The sequence below is a fragment of the Hippopotamus amphibius genome, chromosome 4 (assembly GCF_030028045.1).
Source record: "Hippopotamus amphibius kiboko isolate mHipAmp2 chromosome 4, mHipAmp2.hap2, whole genome shotgun sequence".
In the NCBI taxonomy this organism is placed as follows: Eukaryota; Metazoa; Chordata; class Mammalia; order Artiodactyla; family Hippopotamidae; genus Hippopotamus; species Hippopotamus amphibius.
The window spans coordinates 23,712,942-23,731,195 of record NC_080189.1 but is presented as its reverse complement, the minus strand read 5'-3'; the positions used below and the strand labels follow the sequence as shown (position 1 = coordinate 23,731,195).

General features: G+C 44.8%; 1 protein-coding gene across 5 annotated transcripts in view; it reads left to right on the top strand.

Moving 5' to 3' along the window:
• The first annotated feature begins 1,964 nt into the window (after positions 1–1,964).
• Positions 1,965–18,254, top strand: part of STRIP2 (striatin interacting protein 2) — a 49,418-nt gene continuing 33,128 nt past the window's right edge. For 4 of the 5 annotated variants that reach the window (XM_057733601.1, XM_057733599.1, XM_057733603.1 and 1 more), the window contains exons 1-8: positions 1,965–2,120; positions 7,644–7,713; positions 13,397–13,471; positions 14,483–14,617; positions 16,004–16,124; positions 16,885–16,953; positions 17,150–17,256; positions 17,990–18,117. In XM_057733601.1, the coding sequence (XP_057589584.1) occupies positions 1,992–2,120; positions 7,644–7,713; positions 13,397–13,471; positions 14,483–14,617; positions 16,004–16,124; positions 16,885–16,953; positions 17,150–17,256; positions 17,990–18,117 (834 nt within the window). In that variant the 5' untranslated portion in view covers positions 1,965–1,991. The remainder of the gene's footprint in view (positions 2,121–7,643; positions 7,714–13,396; positions 13,472–14,482; positions 14,618–16,003; positions 16,125–16,884; positions 16,954–17,149; positions 17,257–17,989; positions 18,118–18,254) is intronic. The other variant, XM_057733600.1, reaches the window with a different exon arrangement.

The window sequence follows — 18,254 nt, the reverse complement described above, 5'->3', positions numbered from 1 at the left end:
TAGGCGTGGGTTGTGAATTTTAAAGCAGAGTATGAATCTTTAAGAGTTTAACAAAATTATACCCTGAAAAAAATTCCAAAATCAAATAGTTCAGGCCTTGAGCCAGGGACTTCTTGGAAATTCATATCAGTTCAACTCTGTTTAAACCAGTGGGTCTCAACTACAGAAGATTTTGTGCACGCGCGCGCACACACACATACACACACACACACACCCGGGGGGACATTTTACAATGTCTGGAAACATTTTTAGTTGTCACAACTAGGGGGAGGGTACTGCTGGCATCTCGTGAAGAGAGGACAGGTATGTTGCTAAACATCCTGCAGTGCACAGGACAGCCCCCCACAACAAGACATTTGTCAGTCCATAGTACAGAAAAAACCCTGTGTTAAACACACAGAAATGAGCAATACACAGATGAACAAAAGCTACTCTCAAACAGCTTATATCCAGGTTGAGATGGGTGGGTGGTGGGAATGGGAGAAGGAAGGGAAAATTGTGGGTGGGTAAGTAAGGAGATGTTGGAGACCAGGGAGAGAAAGGAACTCAGAAAGCTCCAAGGAGTGCTCACTCTCTCAACTCTGCCTTGATCTGTCACCTACTAATTAGCAGAGGAAAGAGAGGGAGGGAGAGAGATGTTACAAGAAGGGGGGATAATTCCTTTGGGCCCCTTACTTTGGGGATATAGTAGGAAATATAAAGATTGTGGAACCAGGCAGACCTGGCTGACACCAGCACAGCCTGAGTGGGTTGAGGAGGGTCAAAAGAAAGCCTTTCTGGAGGAGGAGGTGATAACTAAATAGAATCTTTAAGGAAGGTTAGAAGTTAGGCAAGAGAAGAACAGTTTCCTCCAGTGAGAGACACTGAAACAAGATATTAGAACATGAGAGCTTGGAAACTGCAAGCAAGGAGTAATTAGTCTCTGAAAGTCCCAGTTTCCTTATCAGTAATATTGGATTAGTGAAAACAACCTGTTGGAGAGATGTATCTGGAAAGAGTCTAGTGCAATGCCTGGAACAAAGTGGCAGCTCAACAATCTCCCCATTCCCCTCTGGCTGCTTGTTTGGGGCTTCTATTCCCATCCCAGACTGCATACATATTTACTGTAAGATGCCTTCTAGGTAAATTCCAGAGTGGGCAAACCACACAGCCTCATTTGCCCCAGGTAACAATGAGCCCTTAGGAAGGCTCTTAGAATGAAGGAAAGGACTGGGGAACAGGTGGGGGTGCGGGGTTGCTCTCCAATCAACATTTACTCCTTAGCTCACAGCATGAGGAAGACGCCCCCTTTCAGCAGAGAAAGGCAGATGACCATCAACAGCCCGGAAAAGCACCAGCAATTTCAGTGAAGTAAAAACGCCCCACCCCATCCCTCAACCCCCAGTCTCCCAGTCAAGCCCTCACTCCGAGTGGAATGAGTTCGCCTCTGAAATCTCAGCTTCCAGAGAGGGAGAGTTGCCCGTTTCCTGCGGTGTCCCTGGCCACCCTGCGGTTCCATCCCTCTCCTTCGACTGAAGCGGGATTTGGGATCTATTCTGGAGCCAGGTTTGGGGGCAGAGATCTGTGATACTGGGGAAACGGAGACAGCAGTGGAACAGGAGGCGGAGACTAGAGCTCCCCGAAAAGGTCGCTATTTGGGAGGGGGTGAGCGCTGAGGGACACCAAGAGAAGCAGAGCTCAAGGCCCAGGATTTGGGAGGTGGAGCCAGGAGCCGACCCAGGAGTGTCAGGCTACCAGCATCGCCGCAGGACCGGGGAAAAAAAGGGGGGGGGGGAGTCCCTTGAATGAGCCCCCTCCTCCTCCAAGTCCCGCTCTGAGGAGTCGAGCAGCCAATCGCGCCGCAGGGTGGGGCTGCGGAGCACGGTCTCAGCCAATAGCTGTGGAGGGGGCGGGGCCGGCCCCCGGGCGCGCGGCGGCTCTGGGGTAGCCCCGGGCAGAGAGCGGTGAGCGGTTGAGGGGAGCGGCTGAGGGGAGCAGCTGACGGGAGCCGCATGGAGGACCCCGTGGCTCCCGGGGCCGGGAGCCCGCCCGCGAATGGCAACGGCAACGGCGGCGGCAAAGGGAAGCCGGCGGCGCCTAAGGGCCGGGAAGCGTTCAGAAGCCAGCGGCGGGAGTCGGAGGTGAGGAGCCCGGAGAGCTTTCAGTTGGGGCCGGGAGACGCCCGGCGCGGGAAGCGTTGGCTGAGGTGCTGCGGCCGCGTCCCCCTCCGCCGCCCGGAGCCCCCGGCGCGCCCCGGGCCACCCCTCAGAGCGGCTGCCTGTGGGGCCCGCCGCAGCCTGAACTCCAGGCTCTGCAGCCCCTGACCCTCTCCGCCCGTCTGCTGCCGCAGGTCGGGGGCTTTCTAGCCCTCTGGCCTCCCCGCCGGGGGCGCGAAGACAGCGCGTGATATCCAGCGTCCCGGACACTTTCAAATATTATATCTCATTTAATCGGGGTACCCCCTGAAGTGGGAATTCGTGAGGCCGATTCACAGAGGAGGGAACAGGCGCCGAGAGATGCAGTGACTGGCCTGAAGGGTGGGAGGCCGGAGCCCAGCGGCAGTGAAGAGGGGCCGGAGTGGGAGGCAGCCGCCCTCCCCCCCTCCCCCACCCCCCGAGGCTCCCCGAGCGGATCAGAGGAGCCGCGTGACTTTGGCCCCTTCCCCTTCCCACCGTGTGCGGCAGGCCCTGGAGGGAGCACTTTCTAAAGACATCAGGACCCCTCCCCGTAAGGGTTAAGGATACAGGAGTCAGGCGGGGCAGTACCGGAGCGAGTGGATGGACCCCCACCAGGATACAAACCCACAGATAGGAGTATGAATGTTCCCTCCTCTTCAAAGAAATCCTAACTAGGAGGATGAAAGGAGTGAATTAACATCACCCCTCCAACCCCCTCATCCCGCCAGTTCCCATCAACTAGCCAAGAGCAGAGCTGGATCTGAGCGGGGAATCAGGAGAACAGACCATAGAATGTCAGATGTGGAAGGGTCTGTAGAAATCATCTGGTTTTAGCCCCTCCTTTTACAGAAGTGGGAGACAGAAGCAGCTTGCTCAGGATCCTACATCTGGCATCGTGGCTAGGAAGGAATACCAGGCTTTGGGGTCGGTCAGACCAGGTTTTGAGGTTTTGAATCCCAGCCCTACAGTTTATGCTCTGTGTGACTTTTGGCACATTGCCAGCCTCTGAGCTCCAGTTTCTTCATCTGTAAAATAAGGTTAATACTACCTACCTCAGAAGGTTGTGATAAAGTCAAAATGAGATAATTGAATGTGAAATGTTTGATTCAGTGCAGGCACAGTACATGTAGTTGGCTAGCACATAGTAGCTCTTAGTACTATATTATAATCATCCTCAAGGGACAGAACTGATACTAGAAGACAGATCTTAGGCATCCCAGTCCACGGTTTACCATTTGAATTGTATTTCAGTTCCAAAGGCATTTCCTGTATGCTTTCCATTTTGACACAGACAAGTAGGAATCCATTCCATCTTATAAAAGAGAGAAGTGGAGGAGGTAAAAAGACTGGCCCAAAGTCACACCACCTTTCAGAGGCAGAGCTCAGCCCTCCTGCCATACTAGATCAGGGTTTTATGCACCATGTCATCTCCCTTCCTGCCTCAGTACGAATCTGGCCTTTTAGGTCACCCTGTGCCTCCTTCCCCCATAGAGACATTGTTCCTGTTCAAATGTTTTTTTCTGGGGGGAGGGGGATGAGTCTTTTAATAATTCAACAATTATTGAGTCCTTTCTATATGCCCAGCACTGTTTTAGGTGCTAAGGATACAGCAGTAAAAACGACAAGGTCTTTGCCCTGTGGAGCTAACATTCTAGTGGGGGTGGAGAAACAGATAATGTGGGAGTGAATAAAATAATTTCAGAATGATATGTTCTATGGGTAAATTAAAACCCCTCTTGAACCAGAAGGCCTTTTCCCTGTCTATCAAGTCTTCCTTCAGGAAAAGGCTCTGATAGTACTTTACTCCTGCCGGTGAGTTCAGTATAGAGGGGCTCAGAGCTTTCCACCTGCACCGCAGTTTACCGCCTGATTGTCTGCAGCTGCACTTTTTATGTAGACATGAACAACTGCAGTGATCCTCTCCATTTGAGCTCATTGCCTGCCCAAAGGCTGGCTGGAAACATTAGCTTTCCTTCACCTTCCACTGCAGCAGGAGAGCTGCTCTTACCTGTCAGTACATACCCTACCACTGCAACACCCAGGTGCTAGACTCTCTGCTTGACTTTTTCAGATAGATGACTTTCTGCTCTTCCATCCCTCTCTCCTTTCGCATTCCTATGAATGCAGTCCTGGGAAAGATGATGTTTTTCCTGTCTAGGGCTTCAAGACTTACTGGAAGAGAATGACTGTTGGCACATGTCAAGAGAGCCTCATACATCACTGTGTTTATAGAGGCACCATTGACCTACCCTCTCCTGATGGCTTAGTGTATGGATATCCTAATCTTAAAAGGAAGCTAGAGAATGATGTTTGCTTAATAAAAAGATTCTTTTTTTAAAATTAATTAATTAATTGGCTGTGTTGGGTCTTCATTGCTGTACTTAGGCTTTCTCTAGTTGCAGAGAGTAGGGGCTCTAAGTATGCAGGCTTCAGTAGTTGCGGCTCTTGGGCTCTAGAGCTCAGGCTCAGTAGTTGTAGCACGCGGGCTTAGTTGCTCCGCAGCATGTGGGATCTTCTCAGCCCAGGGATTGAACACCCGTGTCCCCTGCATTGGCAGGTGGATTCTTAACCACTGTGCCACCAGAGAAGCCCAATAAAAAGATTCTTAACCTAACTAAAGGATTTACCTCAGACCCCTCACAGCCAGATTCCTTGGTTCAATTGGTTCCCAAAGTCCTTGCCAGAGTTTAACTAGTTTGTAGCAAAATGAGAAAAATTCAAGGCTTTGAAGTGTAGTTCATAAAATGTAGTTCAGTACATTAAAGGATGTATGTAATTTAAAAATTACATACCTACAAAATTTAAATGTTTTTCAAGCTGTAGGGAGTAACCTGTGAGTTGAGACCAACATTTTTTTAAAGAAATAGATTAATAGGAAGTACTGGTACATCACATATGGTAATGGTAAATATTATTTTGTTAAACTTTTGCACCTGTTTTGTGTGTTGAGATATGATGTAAAAATTTTTCTTATACTTTGACTTACAGTCAAAAAAGCTTGAAAAACACTGCTTTTTTGTCTTTTCCATTTTGGGGGTATTAAACTGTTTTTTTTTAAATATATATTTAAGAGATTTTTAAAGTTTCTACTTAGCAAAATAAAACATCAGCAACCTTATGTCATTCTCCACCATGCACCTTTTTGTTTTCTTACTGGTCTCTGTAATCCAGAAGTTTGGGAATCTTTGCTATAGTGAATTTAAACATGAATCACCTTTTTGGCAGTGTAAACTGATAAAGTGGTTTTGGAAAACAACTTGTCATGTACAAAAAGCCATACAAATATTCCTAAGGTTTGATGCATTCATTCCCTTTATAAGAATGTGTCCTTAGAGAAGATCCTAAATATGAAAAAGTTTATAAGTGTATCACAGCTTCATGTATATAGTAAAGAAAAATTAAAAACAAATGTACAGCAATAGAGAATTGGTTAAGCCAATAGATATCTGTCCACTTAGCTATTTACTTATTTACTTATTTATTCATTTTTAACTAATTTTTTTGCGGGGCCCATGCTTCATGTTTTGCGGGATCTCAGTTCCCTGACCAGGGATTGAACCCCGGCCGAGGCAGTGAAAGCCCAGAATCCTAACCACTAGGCCACCAGGGAACTCTCCACTTAGCTGTTTAAAGTCACAGTTATAATAATATGAGAAAGGGACGTCCCTGGTGATCCAGTGGCTAAGACTCCACGCTCCCAATACAGGAGGCCCATGTTTGATCCCAGTCAGGGAACTAGATCCCACATGCATGCCACAACTAAGAGTTCTCATACCACAACTAATGATTCCACATGCCACAACTAAAAACCCCACACACAGCAACTAAAGATCATGCACGTGGTGACTAAGACCCAGCACAGTCAAAATAAACAAATGAATATTAATTTTTTAAAAAAGCAAACCTTTATCTTTAAAAAATAATATGAGAAAAATGCCTTTATAATATATTAAAATCGTAAGTAGAGTATGTAAAATTCTAAGTAGAGTAACCATCTACATAGTGCTACCAAGTACTGGGTGGTATGCTAAGTGCTTTTCCTATATTAACTCACTTAGTCCTTACAATGACCCTATGAATTATCCTCATTTCACAAATGAGAAAACTGAGTACGTCATTTTCCAACAATTCCCTGATACCAATTCAGTACTGACACTACCTGTAGTTACCACAAGACGGCTCCCACTTAAGATGCCAGCCACAGTGGGACCCCCAGACTACCTGCACTTCTGCCGGGCCAACTACAGATTCAGGGGTTACCATGACTGTCCCTCTCAGGTTCGTTAATTTGCTAGAGCAACTCACAGAACTCAGAAAAGTGGTATGTTTATAGCTACAATTTTATTATAAAGGATACAACTCAGAAACAACAAAATGAAGAGAGGCATAAGACAAGCTATGGAGGTGGAGTGGTGCAGAATTTCCACGCCCTCTCTGGGGCATTTACTCTCATAGCACATTGGTGTGCCCAAATCATGTTTCAGGATTTTTATATGGAGTTTCCTTACCTAGGCATGGTTGGTCAAACCATTGGCCGTTTGATTCAACACAGTCTCCAGCCTCCTCCCTTCCCTGGAGCCCCATTTTTGAAACTCACTCTAAGTCATTAGCATAAACTCAAGTATGGTTAACAGGGGCTCCTCATGGATAACAGACACTCCTATCACTCAGGAAATGCCAAGGGTTTTAGGAGTTCTGTGCCAGGAAGGTGGGTGAGGGGGCAAAGACCAAATATAGTTTTTATACCACACTGAGGCACAAAGAGGTTGAGTAACTTGTTCACACATAATATATGACAGAGTATGTGACAAGAGCTGAGATTCAAAATTTTTTAAATTCATATTCATTAATATATTGGGGTAGGAAATACCCCAAAATGCTTTAAAGAGATTAAGGGGTAGGATTATATTAAAAATACTTTTAAAAGGGTTTTATAAATTTATACATACAACATCATAGGAAATCTAGCCTTTAATACAATTTGAAGTAGAAATGCTACCTTGTTTGACAGTCCTAAAATTGTGGAATATTGGAGCTGAAGGACCTCTTTGTAGATGAACTATGATCCACAGATTGAGATACTACAAAATCACACAATGGGTTAATGACAGAGCTGAGGTCAGAATCCAATTTATTTCTTTTGTTTTCGTCTGTCTTGTTTTTCTAGAGATCAGCTAGATGTTCTTCAGGTCTGTGTCTATGTAGAGCAGATATGGGCACAGATTGTGGCTTTCTTATGTCTTCATGATGCTGGTTCTTTGCCCAGAGTTTCAGATTCTATATAAGAATCTTCAGCCCAGCCCTGCACTGAGCCTCTAATTTTGGTTTGGAGGAGGGTACTTCTTGGATGAAAGGCCCAGATGGGACTCTCCTAGTTGCCTTCTTCATCTAACCTTGGCCTCCAAGAGAAGAAGAAGATGAAATGAGAGTAGAATCTGCTTTTGTCAACCCTTTTCCTAAGTTACCACAAAGATTTCTCCATTACAGGGCTCTGTGGACTGCCCTACCCTGGAATTTGAGTACGGAGATGCAGATGGGCACGCAGCAGAGTTGTCAGGTATGAGATAGATGAGTCTGTAGAGAGTGGAAGGATGGCCAGGAGGAGAGGGAAGATGCCTGTGATCTCCCCTGGCAGCTTGTCTGTTCTCAGCAAGACTGTTCTCCACCTTCCCACTTCTCTCCACCGTCCAATAGTAAATATCTCTGTGTTTGCTTTCACATTTCTTCCTGTGAATGCTTCTTGGCTATGTATGGTATTCTCCATCTTTCATTCTATCACTCTTTTCTCCTCACCCTCCTTTATTCTCTTTTGGTGCACTCTCAAATCTGTTTTCTCTCCACCTTCTCCCCATTTCTCCTTTCTTTCTCTTCCCATATTCACCTATATCTTTGTGTGCCCCCTTCTTTCTGCCACCCACTCCATTTCTTTCCCATTCCATCTATCTCTCCTTTTCTTTTCTACATCCATCTCATCCCCTTCCCCTAATACCTGACCCTTATTAAAGTCTCAGCAATGTCTGAAGAAAAACTCTGTAGACAACTGGCCAGCTGAGCAAGGATGGACATGTCACCTATATCCATCAGAGCAGAGCTCTGCTTGGATGTTTCTGAGCTGGGGTTAAGTGATCCCATTCTTCTTTCAGTGCTGGGCTGCTTTCCTCTGTCTGGATTTTTAGCTTAGGCTAAACGTGATCTCCCTGCATTAAGGGCCTCCATGTTACACGTGCTACAAATGCCAGTTATTAATAAACAAGCTTTGGGTGGAAATGGTGTGAAAGTTAAATATTCTTTTGTATGGAAGTGACACTTTAAGACATGCTTTTTCAGAGAAAAGAGATAAACACTTTTAAAGTAGTTCTTGTGAATAAGCATAGGGAATAAATTTTGTGATGAGTGACAGAAATGGAGAGCTAAGTTTAATAACCAACAAAGGATTAGAATCCAGAATATGAGTACACACATACACACACACATATAGAGAGAGAAAGAAATGAACATCCCAAGAGAGACTGTGGATAAATGGTCAAAGAGTATGAATAGGAATTCACAGAGTAGAAAACCATATGGTCAATAAATATATGAAAATATATTCAATTACGTTAGTAAATGGGGAATTGAAATGTTGAGATATTGTTCAACAATCATCACATGCAAAATTTAAAAGCCTGCGGTTGAACAAATAAAAATAAAAAAATAAAAGCCTGCAGTTGTTGAGAGTGCAGAGAAATGAGTACTTTTTTTTTTTAATTTATTTATTTATTTTTTATTTTATTTATTTACTGTTTTTGGGGGGTACACCAGGTTCAATCATCTGTTTTTATACACATATCCCCGTATTCCCTCCCTTCCTTGACTCCCCCCCACTCAAGTCCCCCCCACCCTCCCCGCCCCAGTCCTCTAAGGCATCTTCCATCCTCGAGTTGGACTCCCTTTGTTATACAACAACTTCCCACTGACTATTTTACAGTTGGTAGTATATATATGTCTGTGCTACTCTCTCGCTTCGTCTCAGTTTCCCCTTCACCCCCCGCCCCCTCCCATACCTCGAGTTCTCCAGTCCATTCTCTGTATCTGCATCCTTGTTCTTGTCACTGAGTTCATCAGTACCATTTTTAGATTCTGTATACGTGAGTTAGCATACAATATTTGTCCTTCTCTTTCTGACTTACTTCACTCTGTATGACAGATTGTAGTTCTATCCACCTCATTACATATAGCTCCATCTCATCCCTTTTTATAGCTGAGTAATATTCCATTGTATATATATGCCACATCTTCTGTATCCATTCATTTGTTGATGGGCATTTAGGTTGCTTCCATGTCCTGGCTATTGTAAATAGTGCTGCAATAAACATTATGGTACAAGTTTCTTTTGGGATTATGGTTTTCTTTGGGTATATGCCCAGGAGTGGGATTACTGGATCATATGGTAGTTCTATTTGTAGTTTTTTAAGGAACCTCCAAATTGTTTTCCATAGTGGCTGTACCAACTTACATTCCCACCAGCAGTGCAGGAGAGTTCCCTTTTCTCCACACCCTCTCCAACATTTGTGGTTTCCAGATTTTGTGATGATGGCCATTCTGACTGGTGTGAGGTGATACTTCATTGTGGCTTTGACTTGCATTTCTCTGATGATGAGTGATGTTGAGCATCTTTTCATGTGTGTGTTGGCCATCTGTATGTCTTCTTTGGAGAAATGTCTATTTAGGTCTTCTGCCCATTTGTGGATTGGGTTATTTGCTTTTTTGGTGTTAAGCTTCATGAGCTGCTTGTATATTTTGGAGGTTAATCCTTTGTACATTGTTTCATAGGCAATTATTTTTTCCCATTCTGAGGGTTGCCTTTTACTCTTGTTTATGGTTTCTTTCTCTGTGCAAAAGCTTTTAAGTTTCATGAGGTCCCATTTGTTTATTCTTGATTTTATTTCCATGATTCTAGGAGGTGGGTCAAAAAGGATCTTGCTTTGATGGATGTCATAGAGTGTTCTGCCTATATTTTCCTCTAGGAGTTTTATAGTGTCTGGCCTTACATGTAGGTCTTTAATCCATTTGGAGTTTATTTTTGTGTATGGTGTTAGGAAGTGTTCTAATTTCATTCTTTGACATGTTGCTGTCCAGTTTTCCCAGCACCACTTATTGAAGAGGCTGTCTTGTTTCCATTGTATACTCGTGCCTCCTTTGTCAAAGATAAGGTGCCCATATGTGTTTGGGCTTACTTCTGAGTTCTCTATTCTATTCCATTGATCTTCCTTTCTATTTTTGTGCCAGTACCATACTGTCTTGATCACTGTGGCCTTGTAGTATAGTTTGAAGTCAGGAAGCCTGATTCCACCAACTCCATTTTTCCTTCTCAAGATTGCTTTGGCTATTCGGGGTCTTTTGTGTTTCCATACAAATCGTAAGATTTCTTGCTCTAGTTCTGTGAAAAATGCCATTGGTAATTTGATCGGGATTGCATTGAATCTGTAAATTGCTTTGGGTAGTACAGACATTTTCACGATGTTGATTCTTCCAGTCCAGGAACATGGTATGTCCCTCCATCTGTTTGTGTCGTCTTTGATTTCTTTCATCAATGTCTTAAAGTTTTCTGCATACAGATCTTTTGCCTCCTTAGGCAGGTTTATTCCTAGGTATTTTATTCTTTTTGTTGCAGTGGTGAATGGGAGAGTTTCCTTAATTTCTCTTTCTGCTCTTCCGTTGTTAGTGTATAGGAATGCAAGAGATTTCTGTGCATTAAATTTGTATCCTGCTACTTTACTAAACTCTTCAATTAGTGCTAGCAGTTTTCTGGTAGAGTCTTTAGGGTTTTCTATATATAATATCATGTCATCTGCAAAGAGTGACAATTTTACTTCTTTTCCAATTTGTATTCCTTTTATTTCTTTTTCTTCTCTGATTGCTGTGGCTAAAACTTCCAAAGCTATGTTGAATAATAGTGGTGAGAGTGGGCACCCTTGTCTTGTTCCTGTTCTTAGAGGGAATTCTTCCAGTTTTTCCCCATTGAGAACGATGTTGGCTTTTGGTTTTTCATATATGGCTTTTATTATGCTGAGGTAATTTCCTTCTATGCCCATTTTCTGGAGAGCTTTTATCATAAATGGATGTTGAACTTTGTCAAAAGCTTTTTCTGCATCTATTGAAATGATCATATGGTTTTTATCCTTCAATTTGTTGATATGATGTATCACGTTGATTGATTTGCGTATATTGAAGAATCCTTGCCTCCCAGGGATAAACCCCACTTGATCATGGTGTATGATTTTTTTAATGTGCTGTTAGAGTCTGTTAGCTAGTATTTTGTTGAGGATTTTTGCAATGAGTACTTTTTATACATTGCTTGTCATGAGGGAACAGAGTATAAAGTTGGAAAGCAGTTTGGTTTTATCTAGCAAAGTTGGGTTCACATATATTTTAACCCAACAACTCTAGATGTACACTTTAAAGAAACTCTTGGCCCCAAGAAAACACTTACAAAGATGTTTCTTGTCACCACTGTGAACAATTGAAAAGGGGGAATAGATAATCTGTAGTATATCAATATATTAGGCTACTGCATAGTCATTAAAATAATTGATCTATATCAGTATGCTTCAATGTCAGTAAATAAAGACATGTTAAAGGGGAGAAGAAACAGTGACAAAATAATTTATACATGCATCAAAAAAACTGCTTAAATAGACAAGTCTAAGAGGATGTTTCTAAGAAGCCTAGTTGCACACTTGATTGAGAACTGTGTCAGTTAAGTGAATGGATGTGTTCATCACACTGCTTTTCATGTAAACTATTGCAAAACATAAAAAATGCTACTAAGAAAAAATAATTTATATAATATGATACTGCTTGGATAAAAGATTTAAAAACAGAACGATATCATGTGTTGTTTACAGGCACATACATATGTACTAGAAGTATAAAAATAGGCATGTGAAGCATACATACCAATTTCATCATAGTGGTTACCTCTAGAAAGGAAAATAAGACTGGGGCAGAAGAAGGGGCTCTACATGTCTGAAGCAAATATGACAAGTGTTAACATTTGCTTAATCTGAGTAGAAGATAAACGCGCTGTCTTTTATGTATTCTATATTTACCTGTAATACATGAAAGTTCATGATCTAAAATTTAAAAGTAGGACAAAAGCAAAGTTCAGTACCTAAGAGTCTTGCTCCCTTTTTTAACTGGGTTTGTACTCTACTCTTAAAATATACATATCTACACAACTCACTAATGACTGAAGAATTTAACAATCAGAACTTGGATTTGTTTCTGGTCACTCCAGGATGCTGGAACTCACAACTCAAAAGCCCTGGCTCTCAGACAAGGTATTTATTTCTTGACCATTAGACAGCTGGCTAGAACATTAGTGAATTTCTCTTGCTTTGTGAATTATCTGTGACCTAGTTACATTTCCAGCAAGGTCTTAGTTAGGAAACAGAGTTATGAGGAAGCACCTATTGACTTAATGACTTCACTTCTTCATCCTCTGTAAGATGAGGGTACTGGTGTAATTCCGGAGTGAGTGTGTGTGTGTGCGCACGCACACACACGTGCGTAGGAAAGGGCATTTTTATTTCTCACAAGCTGTCTGCATTTTGTATTGAGAGGCTACTGTCAGCAAAGTTAGATTTTCCTGGGCACAGGCGGTCCTTTGGCAATCGAAGCTGCTTCTACATGGTTTGATGTTGCCTCTGCCCCGGTGGCCGTAGGCAGGAACGTAAACTTCTATACTCTTCGAGGAAACTCAGCAGGGAGGGAATGAACTGGCTCCAACCCCAAAGAGCCATCTAATGCATACTCTGCAGCCCTCCCCCTGGCTCCTGGAATAGCACGAGGATCTTGCCTCTAAATCAGGAGTTGTGTTGCCCTCTTTCTCCCTAGAGACAGGATAGTCCCATTCTGGGTTGACAAGCAGAAGGAATTGCAGCCCTAAGAAACAGGAGTGATGACATTAAGCCCTTTCTGTTCCAACCCTCCTCCTGGCCCTCACCAAATGTTGAAGGCTGCCTTCTCTGCTGTAGCAGCCAGCTGGCAGGAGGAGGACAGGTTTGATGGTTTAATCACCCAGGGACACAAGTGGCTATTTTTAACTGCTCCGAAAAGGAGGAAGCTGGCTCTGGATTGAATTGGACACAGGAATGTGTTGGAAGCTTTAGCTCTTTCATGCCACCCTCTCCACACCAGACCCCTTCTATAAGGATCTGCTAAATGTTTGTGACTCTGTCCTATCTTTCCTGCCACAGAATTGTACAGCTACACTGAAAACCCGGAGTTCACCACTAACAGGAGGTGCTTTGAAGAAGATTTCAAGACCCAAGGTGATCCCAGATCCTTATTCATAGAGATCTACTTTTTCTCTCCATGATATCCAAGCCTGATCTAGAAAAAGCCTAAAACAAAGTATGATCCTTCTTAGTCTTCTCCATAGCCATATAACTTCTCTATTCCTTTTTGCATATGGGACACAGAGTTTCCTATATCTCAAGTGGAGAGGTCATGGAGTGGAAGCAAGAGAAGCCTGAACTGGGTCCCTTTCCCTGATGTCAAGGTCTTAGAGAGCAGAGGAATGGGGAGGTGGGGCTGGACTGGTTCCCTGCTGTCTGGTAACCCTGTGCCCAGCCTAGCCTTTGACCTTAGTGTTTAATCCCTGTCTCCAACTCTGCCTCACTCCTCATAGCATCTGGTAATAATTTCATGTGCCCACACTGTGATCCACTCAGACCTCCATTTCCTTACTTGGTCAGTGGCATTTCAGTGTTCAGTTCAGCAAATGTGTGGTGAGTACCCATTTTGTGCCGGAGACGCAGGAGGCAGGGGTGAAGGTGAATTTACAGTATCTTTAAACAGATGATAGTAAGATAGCAGAGGGGAGGTGTGTATGTCACAAAACTAGCTGAGGCCAAGAGGAAATGGGAAGTGTCATTAGAGAAGTAAAAAGTATCATGGGGGACAAAGCTTCCGGCTGGAGCATTAGTGGGAAAGAGGTGATTTTGTATTGCACCTGTAATGATGAATAGGAATTGGATACGTAGGGAAATAGAGGGAACTCCTTGAGGAAAGGCAGAGAGAACAGTATAGGCTGGGGGTGGGGGGCTATGTGGGGAATGGAGGGGATGTGGAGGAAGATGAGGCTATAGAGTGGGTTTAGGCCGGAACATTTGGGTTTTTTACTTTTCCCATCCCTTATTCTTTCTCAGCTAAATAAGGAAAGCTTTTGAGGAGAAGAATTTGTTGGGGGACTGAGATCAGAGGTACAAATGCTATCAGGAGCCTTTCCAGGAAGGGGAGGCAACAGCTGACACTAGATCTGTATGGCCTTCTGTCCCCAGTGCAGGGTAAGGAGTGGCTGGAGTTGGAGGAAGATGCCCAGAAGGCCTATGTGATGGGACTCCTGGACCGGCTGGAGGTGGTCAGTAGGGAACGGCGACTGAAGGTGGCCCGAGCTGTTCTCTACCTGGCCCAAGGTGAGTGGCCACCTTTGCCAACTTGAGAGGGGTGAAGACTAGAGAGAGGGATGGTGTTATCCAGACTAGGATGAGGCAAGCCATGCTGGGAAAGCAAGGTCCCTGCCTCTCGAGGACAGATCTTGTCATGTGCTAGGAGTAACCTTGTGCTTATGTGAAAGGTGAGGAGGTGATGGTAGGTACTGTTCTGGATCCCTTGGAATCAGCCTTTATCTTTCCAGGCATGCCAGGATTTCTTATAGGATTCTTTTTTCCCTTAACCTGGACTGTAATTATATGTGGAGACTAGCAAGAGGGTCATCACTGTGGCCAGAGCTGACAGTGTTCCACGAGCTGAGCATGCAAGTTTCTTTTAGTAGATGTGGCCTGGCCCTGACACTGAGGGGAGGCGGGGCAGGGGCGGGGCATGCCACCAATTTACACATGGACCCTCTGCATTGTTTCTCACTGGCATTTAGAAGGTTCAAGCCAACATAGCAGCAGGAGTGGATGCTGTGAGTAATTTGAAGATGATCAGAACTCAGTGAGAATAACTGCGGAAAGCTTCCCAGAAGAGATCTATTAGCCAGGTGTTGGAAAGAGAAATGAGATAGCCTAGCTGGAGTTGTAAAAGAAAACCTTGAGGTCATAAATAAGAGGACTATTGGCAGAACCAACTAGTTGGGAGCTAAAAAACTGTAAAAGAAAAATCATCAATGGGGAGGAAAGAGAGTGGACATCTGGCGAAGGGAAAACTATAGCAAACAAGGCAGTGCCCAAGAGTATCTCTTGGGTCTGGTGTCTGGTCAAGTTCCAGCTGCCAGTGCCTTCATCTTTTTGTCTGAGCGCTTTCTGTGCAGCCCATATAGGGCAGGCAGGAAGTGCTAGGGAATTAATGTGCTCCCCTAGTCCAGCAGCACTCCTCAGCGACTGCCAGGAGTTAGTGGATGAACAGCCCGACTACCTCACCCTTGTTGGGTGGGATGATTCTGAGTTGTTCGTTTTGTAATGTTTTCCAGAGCTTCTCCCCACTTGGGATTGAGCTCTTGGCTGCATTCTCTTCCCTATGTCACTTCCCCACTTCTCTACTACTGCCTGGGATCAGTAGTAGTTCCTGGGATCGACTCCCAAATAAACTACTTGCATTTGAATCCTTATCTGTGGATCTGCTTCTCAGGAAACTCAAACAAGACAGGCCAGTGATGAGCCCATTGGACCTAACCCTGGAGACTGCTTCTCCTCTCCCCTGCCTCATTCCAGGAAGTTCTGGGGGGCTCTTGCCCCACCTTTGTCAACCTAATTGTTGGGCAGAGTGTTGGAATATAGTCTTAAAATCATGGGGCAGGGTGGAAAGAACTGGGATAACCCCCTCCCCCTCAACCCCTATGGCACTGTCTGGTCCTTTAGGCACTTTTGGGGAATGTGATTCAGAGGTCGATGTGCTCCACTGGTCCAGGTACAACTGCTTCCTGCTCTATCAGATGGGGACCTTCTCGGCCTTCCTGGAGCTACTCCACATGGAAATCGAGTGAGAAGCCTTAGGGGAGGGCTGGCGACCCCCTTCCTTGAAGGGTGCTTCATGTCCTGTGCTGGTTCCCTCAGTGTAGAGCCCTCTCTGGAAGCTGGGTCTATTCACACCTCATCCAAAGCTCGCTGACAGTTCTCCTCCATCCAGTCATGGTCTCTGATAATCTGTCCTCCTCCCTGAAGTTGGGCTCATCAGCAGCTTCTGCCCCACTTATACCTTCAATCCTGGGCTTCAGAGGCCTATCCTGTGTTGCTTTTTTATCCAAACACCTTTTCAGCTCAGCCTAACTCTGGAATCCATGAAGGAAACTGTTCCACCTGAGAACATGACCCAAGAGGGATGGGACCAATTCCTGTTGCTGTGCACAGTTCTTTCCCTCTAGCTCTAGAGGGGGCCTTATCTTCTGCTACCGCTATAGTGACCCCTCATATTATCTCATGCCTATCACCCAGGGGGCGAATTCTGTTTATTATTCACCAGGTATTGCTTAGCATCTATTTTGTGTCCAGCACAGTACTAGACATGGTGGGGATTTTAAGAGGAGCGAATATCATAGACCCTGCCCTTGCCTATCTTCACCCCAGATAAGGGTTTGCCTAGGTGGCAGGAAAATTCTATGGGCTTCTCTACCTTAGACCAATTTCTTTAGCTACATAGCCAGGGAATGGCAGGTACTCATGTTTGTGTATATGATAAGTGTGGAACACAGGGAGTAAAGAGGCCTTATAGGTTCCCATTTTTTCCCTTGTGCCTGTGGCAGCAACAGCCAGGCCTGTAGCAGTGCTCTTCGGAAACCAGCCATCTCCATTGCTGACAGCACAGAGCTCCGGTGAGTGGGGCTACCCATGGGGTTGGAACAGGGGATCGTTAGCAATGGGTTACCTTTGCCCAAATTTCAGATGCACCCAGACCACTAGAAGTTGTTAATCCACTGGGTTGGGCCCCCACCAAGACCATCCCTGAGGTCTCACACTACAGGTTGGGAACTGCCTTGGGAACCTCTTGTGACCCTTCTATAACCTCAGGGTGCTGCTGAGTGTCATGTACCTAATGGTGGAAAATATCCGCCTGGAGCGAGAGACAGACTCCTACGGGTGGAGGACAGCCCGGGAGACCTTCCGCACCGAATTGAGTAAGAAGTGGCACTTGAGGTGCCTGTGGCAGAGGGGAAGCGTAGCATCTGCCTAGGAGAGACAGACAGTTGGTTTTTTCTTCTTCTTCTTCTTCTTCCTCTTCTTCTTCTTTTTTTTTTTAGAATTAACATCCCTTCTTTTAGGACAGAGATACTTTGCGGTGGGTATGAAGGCCTGGCTTAATTGCCCCTGTGTCTGTGAGCTAGGCCCAGTCCTAAGTCATCTCTATATCTTGGTTGTCTTGGCTATAAATGGGAACAGTCATCCCTCTCCCATTCCATCACAAATCCCACATGGGAAAATGAGCTGACTTACCTTGAAAATATGAGTTGGTGTTGTCATCAGTCAGGGATAAGATATGAAGGCCTGTGGGATTTTAAAAAATATACTGTATTTGTTGATGTGGGCAAGTGAGTTGTGAATACAAAGTGCATTGAATTCCTCAGCCAGGAAGCATCTTTATTGCCATTTATCTTTATTACTGTTACTTCTAATTTGACATCCACCTCCAAGCTTGGGGAACTATGCCATTTTAACTCCATGACCTCTCTTATCCTGCCCTTGGGGGGTTCACTCTGGTGGCTCTCTAAACCTCCTTCTAAGGACCAAGTACTCAAATTCTTTTGGGGGAGATGAGTGCCTTCCTCAGTGTGTCCAGAAACAGGGTTACAGGGACTGGGTTTCAGCTGCTTCATCCTCACTTTCTCACTTGCCTCTCTCCACACCCCCCAGGCTTCTCCACGCATAATCAGGAGCCTTTTGCCCTTCTGCTTTTCTCTATGGTCACCAAGTTCTGCAGCGGCCTGGCTCCCCACTTCCCCATAAAGAAGGTCCTGCTTCTGCTCTGGAAAGTAGTCATGGTGAGTGGCTGATTCACCCCTCTCCCATCTCATCAGATTCACAGTGCCCTCTGCCACCTCAGTTTCTTCTAGCCTGATCCCAGGAGGCTGGAACTAGACAGAAGAATAGGGCAGCTGTTAGCCAGTGGAGGGGCAAT